Source organism: Myotis myotis, unplaced genomic scaffold (assembly GCF_014108235.1).
Source record: "Myotis myotis isolate mMyoMyo1 unplaced genomic scaffold, mMyoMyo1.p scaffold_m19_p_6, whole genome shotgun sequence".
In the NCBI taxonomy this organism is placed as follows: Eukaryota; Metazoa; Chordata; class Mammalia; order Chiroptera; family Vespertilionidae; genus Myotis; species Myotis myotis.
Window position 1 is genome coordinate 58543672 of NW_023416368.1, and position 9608 is coordinate 58553279.

At 44.1% G+C, this 9608-nt stretch overlaps 1 protein-coding gene across 1 annotated transcript in view; it reads right to left on the reverse strand.

Annotated features, from left to right (window-relative positions):
- RNF175 (ring finger protein 175) overlaps positions 1–9302 on the reverse strand; it is a 28902-nt gene extending 19600 nt beyond the window's left edge. The window contains exons 1-3 of the mRNA XM_036315485.1: positions 8989–9302; positions 6882–6919; positions 4144–4285 (exon numbers count right to left, since the gene is read on the reverse strand). Of these exons, the coding sequence (XP_036171378.1) occupies positions 4144–4285; positions 6882–6919; positions 8989–9051 (243 nt within the window). The 5' untranslated portion in view covers positions 9052–9302. The remainder of the gene's footprint in view (positions 1–4143; positions 4286–6881; positions 6920–8988) is intronic.
- Positions 9303–9608: the final 306 nt, after the last annotated feature.

Genomic DNA, 9608 nt, shown 5'->3' on the forward strand with positions numbered 1-9608 from the left:
ACCATATCAGATGGAAAGAGAAAAATTCAAATATCCAGATGCTTGGACTACGTTATGCTAAAAATATGAGTATTTGGAAACATCCAGGTATTTAGTTGTATCCCAAACCAAATAACAACATTCCATTTTCTATCTACTTTCTCTCGACACTTTTTGGCATCACTTAGGAACAGTTAATATTATGTTTTAAAACTTTGCTTTCTAAATAACCTGTTTCTTTTGCTTCATCATAATAAGCTGCTCTAATATTCACAGCTTCTCCAGACCACAGAGCAGAATCTGAAGAGACAAATTAGATGATCTCTTCAGAAGATAAACCTATTTGTTAAAAGCTGTGTCTGAAAATGTTCTGAGCTTTTTGGATTAGTCCCTCACTTCTGATGTACATGGTCCAAATTATGCATGAAATAATGTGAAAATAGTACTTGATGTGCAATAAAAATGCCCTCAGGGTATAAATAAATATATAAATAATGATTGGTGTACAAAGCTGTTCACACATATTATTGTGTGCACTTCCTACTTTTTAAAGTTTCCTCCCTTTGATTATCCGTAAACTCCCACTCCCACCATCTGCCACTGCTTACATAATTTTCCCATCTCAGTATACAGACATATATAGCAGGATCGGAATTGTTAACCTATACCCTCCTGGGACACAGTTTTATCCACTAGAGTACAGTGCTCATGTGCAGCTCCTAGTGCCTTAATCCTCCACAGACCCATCTCACTTCCCGAGGCACATGGAGCAGCACCTTGCCCCCCAGTGCCTTCGGTGAAGTTGTTTCATACATTTATAATGAAGTTAGATTCTCTTGCCACCATCTGCATTTCTCCCTGGGATCCCCAATCTCCTAAATGATCTTTAAAAATTTGCCTACCTTAAGGTCTGCTTCTTGTGCTGTAAACAGTAGTTCGTTGGGGTTTGACAAATGCATAAGGTCTTGTATCCAGTAGTATACAGATCCATTTTAATGCCCTAACATTCCTGTTTCACTAGTTTGTCCTTCCTCTTTACCTTCCTGAACTACTGACAACCACTATCCCAAAAAAAACCCAACCATCATTTTACTCTCTCTATGGTTTTGCATTTTTCAGAATCTATAATAATAAAGGGTAATATGCTAATTAGACTGGACATCTTCCGGACGTCATTCCAGACGTCCTTCCTGACAAAGCCAGGGCTGGAGGGAAGTCGGTGCCGGCAGCCAGGGGAAGGAAGACCTACTCTTGCACGAATTTTCATGCATCAGGCCTCTAGTGGTATATTATTGGATTCATATAGTATGTGGCCTTTGTATTGGCTTGTTTCTTCCATGTCTTTTCATGGCTTGATAGTGCATACCTTTTTATTATATACTAATATTTTATTGTATGGAGATAATCATAGTTTGCTTATTTATTCATACTTGAAAGGTAGATGCTTAGATCACTGATTTTAGACCCTAATTTTCTTTTCTAATGTATACATTCAATGCTAGAAATTTCCCTCTAAGCACTGCTTTTGCTGCCTTTCACAAACTTTGATATGTTCTATTTTCATTTAGTTTTAATAATTTTTTAATTTCTCTTGAGTCCTCTTCTTTGACTCGTGTTATTTAGTATTGTGTTATTTAAAGTCCAAGTATTTGGGGATTTTTCTAGCTTTGTGTTATTGATTTCTAGTTTAGTTTTTGTGGTCTGAGAGTATAAAATTTACTCTTGAACAGCTTGGGGCAGGAGTTAGGGGCACCATTGCCCAGCGCCTGCCCCCCCCCCCCTCACCTCCTCCCCCCTCCCCTCCCGGTTCAAAATCTGCATATAACGTAAATCGGCTCTGAAATAAGTCCATTCCCAACCATGGATCAAAGATTCTCTTTTCAGTCGACAGTTGTTTGAATCTGCGGATGTGAAACCTGGGGGTGTGGAGGACTGACTGAATATTGATTTTTAAGAATCTGCATATAAGTGGATTTGTGCAGCTCAAACTTGTTTGTTCAAGGTCAACTGTACTTTGTGTGATTTCTATTCTTTCAAGTTTGTTTTGGTGTGTTTTATGGCCTAGAATGTGGTCTATGTTGGTAAATGTGTCATGAGAGCTTGAGAAGAATGTGTGCTCTGTTGTTGCTGGATGACTCATTCTATAGAGTTAACTAAAGTAAGTTGATCAATGGTACTGTTCAGGTCAACTATATCCTTACAGTTTTCCTCCTGCTTGATCTATTGGCTACTGAAAGAGGGTGTTGGAATCTCCCAATGTAATTGTGGATTTGTCAATATCTCCTTACAGTTCTATCAGTTTTTGCCTCATGTATTTTGATGCTCTGTTGTTAGGCACATATACAACAGGGGAAGGCTAGAAGAGCTCAATGGGGAAAAAAGGGACAACTGTAATACTGTCAGCAATAAAGATAAATTTTAAAAAAGAATTTCTGTGTTTTCTGGAATAACTGACCCTTGTATCATTGTGCAATGCCCCTTGTTATCCCTAATAGTTATCCTTGTTCTAAGTCTGCTGTATCTGAAATTAATATAGCTTAATCCAGCTTTCTTTTATTAGTACTATCATGACATATCTTTCTCCAAACATTTACTTTTAACATAACAGTGTTTTTATAGTATAAGTAAGTTTCTCCAGTAATTCTGTTAGGCATTTTTATTTTGCAGATAAGGAAACTATGTTTAAGATATATTTAAGAATCTTTTCTTTGATATGAGAGCATAACTAATGAGGTTTAATTCTAATCTCTTTCATTAAAAAAAACCCCTCAGTAATGTAGAGGATGTTATTTTAATTAACAAGACAATAGTGACATGGCAGCAAATGGATACATGCTCTTTTAAATAAAAACCACCACCTCATCAAAAATACAACAACAAAAAAACCACCCAAGCCTTAGCTGGTTTGGCTCAGTGGATAAAGCGTTGGCCTGTGGACCCAAGGGTCCTGTGCTCAATTCCGGTCAAGGGCACATACCCTGGTTGCAGGCTCCTCCTCAGTCCGGGTCCTGGGTGGGGCTAGCAGGAGACAACCAGGCGAAGTGTTTCTCTCACATTGATGTTTCTAAAAGTCTTTCCCTCTTCTGTTCTACCTAAACAAACAAACAAACCACCCAAGATTGCTCTTTCTATGTAAAATGTACAAAATTGCCTAAATTTAAGTGTTATACAGAACTCTAAAGAATTCCCTTAGGCCCTGTGCTACACAGAAAATAATCTTTATGATGGGTAAGAGGAAAATGAAATACGGGTCAGAGCCGTGAGCACTTCATATGTCACAGGTGAGTCTTCTTATAAATGACCAGTCCAAGACCCAGAAGCATGTAGAGTGATCACTGAGGACCTTCTCCCTTTGCAATGTTTCTTCACTTCGGCCACACTCAAGTCTAAACCATTGATCCTCAAAATGTGGTCCCAGGACCATCTGGGAACTTGCTAGACTTGCAAATGATTGGGCACCTATTGAATGAGAAACTCAGGATGGGACCTGAGAATTTGATTTAATAAGCCCTGTAGGTAATAGAGTGACACCCTCAGATTTGAGAGCCACTGCTCTAAACATTGTAAGGTCTCAGGCCCCACAATGCCCAGGGGATGCCCCCGAGGCTGTGAGATGGCAATGGTCTGGTGGACATGCTCCAGTGGGATTGGTCTTTGAAAATGGGATTGTGCCCTATGTGGCTGTCAGTGCAGTGTTTGCATTAACAAGCTTTCATGAATATGCAAGCCATCAGTGCCAGAGTTTATTGCCAACGAAACAAAGTTAGACAGCCTCACCTTTTGTTTCTGGAATTCCTAATTCTCCTTTCCTGGGCCAGTGGCAGAAGTTGTTCATGCACAAAAGGAAAATTGGCTTCCTTAAACCAGGGCTTCTCAACCTTGGCACTATGGACGTTTCTTCTGCTGTAAGGAGCTGTCCTGTGCATGTTGAGCAGCATCCTTGGCCTCTACCTTCTAGATGCCAGTAGCATCCCCCAGCCCCTCCCACTGAGGATAAAAAATGTTTCCAGATATTGCCAAATGTCTCCTGGGGCCAAAATTGTACCCAGTTGAGAATCACTGACTTCAACAAACCATTTTCTTCAAAGTGGTAAAAAAAGAAAAAAAAAGGAGGGATGTGGCCACAAGAGGAGCAGGCTTGCAGCAGCCACCAGGGTGACTTACGTTGTAGGACCGGCCATGCCTCTGTCTCCACTGCACCAGCACTATCTGGGCGATGATCAGGGTGGAGAGGAAGATCAAGATCATCTCCACGTGCATGGACTCGTGGCCCCGGTGCATCTTGTACATCTTCTCCTGCTGCAGGCTGGAACCAGCAAAGGAGGTCATCCGCAAAAGTCCTCAACCTTTGCACGTTTAGCAAAAAAGATAGGCTGGGCCCATAAGAAGCAATTAGGGATTTCAAATGTAAGGGCGTTTAAGCTTTGACTGCAAAGTTTTCCTAAATTTTCTTGGTTCCTCCCTTTCTCCCAAGCTTGGGGAAGAGGCAGTTGAGATGAGGAGCCCAAACTTATTAGTATCAGCAAAGCCAATTCCTCTCAGCCCTTAGTTTTTCCATGTGTATTGACTTCATCCTTGTCCGTTCAAGTTAAGTTATGGGGGGAAAATATGGGTCCTGGAAAGGCCTGGGTTTCAGTCCTTGAATGGCCAGTTTATCACCATAGATAGTCTTTCATAAGTCACTTATGGTCTCTGAGCCTCAGTTTCCTCACTTGCAAATTTAAAATAATGATCTGTCTGTACCTCAGGATTGTTCTAAAACTGCAAAGAACATATGTTATTTTATTTGTTAATAATAATAATAATAAGGGTAAATCATGATGGCTGAATGTTCGGGTTTTCCGTTGGACTCTTGGCTTTGCACACTGGCAGCGAAAACCACTAAGGTGGTGTCATCTGGCTTACCTATAGCAGAAGCGGCTTTGAAGAAAGCCGGGAGCAGTGGTTCTTGACCTTGGCTGTAAGTTAAAAATCGCAGTGCCCAAGCTGTACCCCAGATCAATTAAATGAATTAAGTGATCATTCAATGATCATACCAATTAAAAACACCATTGCTGGGTATAATGGGCTGAATTGTGTCTCCCCATCTCTAACCCCAAATAGGACTTCATATGTTGAAGTCCTATTCCTCAGTGCCTCAGAATGAGACTGTATTTGGAGACAGGGATTTTAAAGAGGTAATTAAGGTAAAATGAGGTCATATGGGTGGGCCCTAACCTAATCGGACTCATGTCCTTACAAGAAGAGGAGATCAGGACACAAACTCACACAGAGGAAAGACACAGTGAGAAGGCGGCCATCCACAAGATAGGGAGAGAGGCCTCAGAAGAAACCAAAAGTCATGGACACCTTGATCTTGGACGTCTAGCCTCTAGAACTGTGAGAAAATAAATTTCTGTTGTTTAAGCCTCTCAGGCTGTGGCATTTTGTTATGATAATGCTGGGAAACTGATCACAGATTTCTAGATGGTAATTTTTAAAGTTCCCCACCAATGTAATTTTAAGATACAGCCAAGATTGAGAACCACTGGCCTGAGGAAGAAAGAGCAGTCCAGGTCAAGATTAGGGAAGAAGGGAAATTATGAACATTGCCAACCAATAACTTTATAAATACTGTCTAGCATTGATTTCATCTCCAGTGAAGCACCATCAGTCACAAAAATCTCTTAAAGTTTCCACTTACGGCCGGTTACAGTGTGCATTTAGTTAAGGTACCAGTCAGAAGACACTGCAGAGTGATCTTCTGTGTCACAAGATGGTGACCTTTTAAAGGCACTTGTTGGATATGTGGGTTGGCTTCTCCCCTTTACAAGCGTTTCTACAGTACAATATAGAGCAGGGCAGTGCCTCAGAAAAGGGCCCCATTCAAATCCCAGGGGTGCCCCCTGCTGGAGAATGTGCAGAAATTAATCCACAGAGCCTAGTAAAGAAATATTCTCACTTTGAGTTCAGCTTATTTGAGATGGAATCTTAGGGTGTTAATGCTGGAAGGCACCAAAGATGTACTGAAACCCTTTATTTATCAAACTAAGACACTGCAGTTTATTTCAGGTAAACATCCTGAGTAAGATCACATGGCTATTAGTCTCTGTGTTGAAGCTGAGCTTAGGAGACAAGAATGGTTTTTAGAAGCTCATTAAAAAATATGCTCATTCCTCTGAAGAAATGGGAAGTGAAAAAAAATAAAAGGGTACAAGAAATTAGTAATAGTTTTTACAGCCCCAAGTTCAAAATAGCTGTCTAATATTCTACGTAATGAATAAATTTTCAATTTAGGCCATATAGATAGAAGAATAAACCTCTCATCAGCCTAAAATAGGACTTGCATAGATATCAAACAAAATATGCTTTCTGACATTAATCTATTTCATATATATACATATATATACACATATATATACATATATATATATACATATATACATACATATATATAATGAAAATGCATGTCAAATAGCTAACCGATGCGGAAATACTGTGGGAAGTATGAAGTGGTATACAAATGTAGTATTTCCTATTTTGATCAGGAATACATTCCTGATTGATTACCATAAAGCAAAAAAGGAGGGACTTTTCACTTTTACTTCATTTCATGTGGTGACAGGTAGCAGAACACAGGGGAAGCAGCATATGAAGAAAACCAGATGTATCTTATTCCCAAAATAAATACTGAACTGGCGCTGCCTGATTTTGAAGGACAAACAAATCCAGCTTTGTGTGGTGGCACAGAGCACACTGTGGTTTGTCTATACTACCCTTGTGCATGCATGGCTATGCTAACTCACCTTCTCTATCCTAGGAAATTTACAAATAAAATGAGGGCTTCATTTAATTTCTCAAACAGTTAAGATGGAAATCTACTTTTTAGTGTAACAGCAATAAAAAATATACTAATCACTTACTTCCACTCATCATCTGCAGAAAGCTTTGTGTGAGAGATCTGAAAAACAAAATAAGCCAGAATAATTTAGGATGAAAGCTCCAATAAAATGTTTGCTTACTAACACACACACACACACACACACACACACCAAAACAGAAATCAGGTCACTATTAATAAATGTTTGAGAACCAGATGAGGTGCCATTCAATCAAGGTTGCAGAGTGGCTTCCTAATAGGCAGTATCACCCTGGCTTCTGGGATACAATGTATAAATCCAAGAACCCCCCCAAAAAACATGTTTTGTTGGTGTCTCAGTTGGTGCCAGTGAGTAAATATCATCTCTAAGTTCAAGGTTTTAGAGACAGATCTGAGCAGAGGCTCTACTTGTTTGGAGCATTTTTGTCCTCCGGCTAATGTAATTTCACTGAAGGCCTGGCCCCAGGGAAGGGGGTACTGTAGCCATGGCCTTGCAGGCTGAGCTGGAGCGCAGGGACCATCCTCGGGAAGTGCTTGTGGATGACCTGCAGTGCACCCACGCGCCGCCTTCCCCGGATCACTGCTAATGCACTATATTGGGCCACTTGAAAGCTAAATGCCAATCATTATGCAGTCACCCAGGAGTCTGGTTAAAATGTCGATTTTAATTCAGGAGGTCTGGGGTGGGGACTGAGATTCTGCATTTCTCTCTCTCTCTCTCTCTCTCTCTCTCTCTCTCTCTCTCTCTCTCTCTCTCTCTCTCTTTTTCTTGCTGTGAAAAAGTGGGCTAAGGGACAGCCTGGCCAAAGGGCCTGGCCAACGGCAGCCTCGATTGCCTGCCTCTTTAGCCTTTTATTGTAACAGCAGTTTGAGATAAAGTTTATCTTTAAGATACAATCAGTAGGGGAAGTAATCTTGGGAGGACACATGTGTTTGTAGTGTCCTTTGCATTTCTTTTTTTTTAAAAAAAAATACTAATTATTCATGGTTTGATTTTTAGAGAGAGAAAGAAGAAGGGAGAGAGAGGGAGGGAGGGGGAGAAACATCGATTTGTTGTTCCATTTATTTATGCTCTCATTGGTTGATTCTTGTATGTGTCCTGAGTGGGGATCAAAACTGAAACTTTGGTGTGTTGGGATGATGCTCTAACCAACTGAGCTACCCAGCCAGGGCAACTTCTAATTGTCTTCCATGTGACACACTGACTGTTGGTTGGTGCATCACCAGAGCTTTGCTCTTGGGAAAAGCTGAGTCCCTCCTAGGGCCAAGTTAACAGAGGGCCCATGCCTCCTGAGGGCAGAGGACAGGGCAGTGATGTCAAACATCAGCAGTAAAGGTGCCTCTTTCAGTCTTCTGCCCCTCCCTGTGTGCAGTTTTCCATCTATAACCTCCTCTGGATGGTCTGGGTTTGAAACCAGCAAGGAAGCCCATGGAATCCCAAATGCGTAGTGTGGTCCAAAGGCCAACCACAGCCTAGGTCTCCCTTATCTTTTACTATAAACCTTTGTGAACCCTACATTTCTGTAGAGTCGTAGTGCATATCACCCGCCCCTGCCTTCCCCATGATCACTCCCCAACATTTTAATCACCTCCAAGCAATTTGGTCTGCAGTTCCCTCCATCTAGAATCCTCACTCCCTCATCACCCACGTGGCCAGGTCTCATCCATCCTCCACGGCCCAGCTCACATGCCACGCCCCCATCAGCATTGCCCATCCCCCACCCCCCTGCCAGGCACAATCCCTTGCTCCTTAGAAATCCTACAAAGCCTCACTTGAACTTGTTTTGGGGACAATAATCTCTTCCTACCGCGTTTTAACCAGCCCTTGGGTGACTCTGAGGCACGCTCTAGTTTGAGAACCAGAGAGTCAAGCGTGATGCGCAACCGTCATCCCTCAAGCTGTCCTCCCGAAGGGGAGTGGGAGGGGGGCGGAAGAGGAAGAGAAATGGAGAGGAGTTGGGATTCCTGGGGTGGAGTGCGATCAGGCAAAGGCACCAGCATCTTCCCTTGGGTCCCCGCCCCTCCATCCGTGGCCCATTCACCGCGAGGGGGCGGGGAGCTTGGAGACCGTCAGCGCGGCCTCCCAGCCCCCGGGGGAGCCTGGGGACCCTGATGCCGAGTCCCTTCCGCCTGGGCCCCGCGCCCGGTACCTGATCGCGCTGCGGGGGCGCCTCCAGCCCCGCGCCGGCCTTGCGCGCCGCCCCCGCGGCCATGCCTCCGCCGCCAGCGCCGGCTCCGAGGGCCTCCGCGAGTCCGCAGGGGACGCCCTTCGGACGCAGAAGCCGCGGGCGGGAGCCGAGCCGGAGGCTGCGGATCGGCGGCCCCGCCCCGGGCTGTGCGGCACCCGGTCCCCGCGCGGGGAGCCTCCCGGCGCGCCCGCCCCTTCGCCCTGCGCTCCGCTCTGGCCGCCTCCAGAGGAGGGGAGCTGGAGATGGCCGCCGCCAGCACGGCCGGTGCGACCCTGTGGGTCAAGGGGCCCTCCGCAGTGGGGCGGGTGCCAGCCATCGTCGCTACTAAAACGTCCTGGCACTGGGCGGGAACACGCGTTTTTGTTACCAGGTGACGGGGCTGGAGGACGGCCCAGAGGTCGGCAGGGAGAGCGGTGGGGAGTCGGGAGAGAGCAGTGGAGAGGAGGGAGGGAGGGAGGAAGAGAGAGATCGTGTCTTCTCAGCTCTCTCCCCCAGAAGCATTTATCAGAAGACGGTTGTCCAAATGCAGGGAGATCGCCCCTCTGTGCACCCACGGCGGTGTTCCCTTCCCTGGGGTTCCT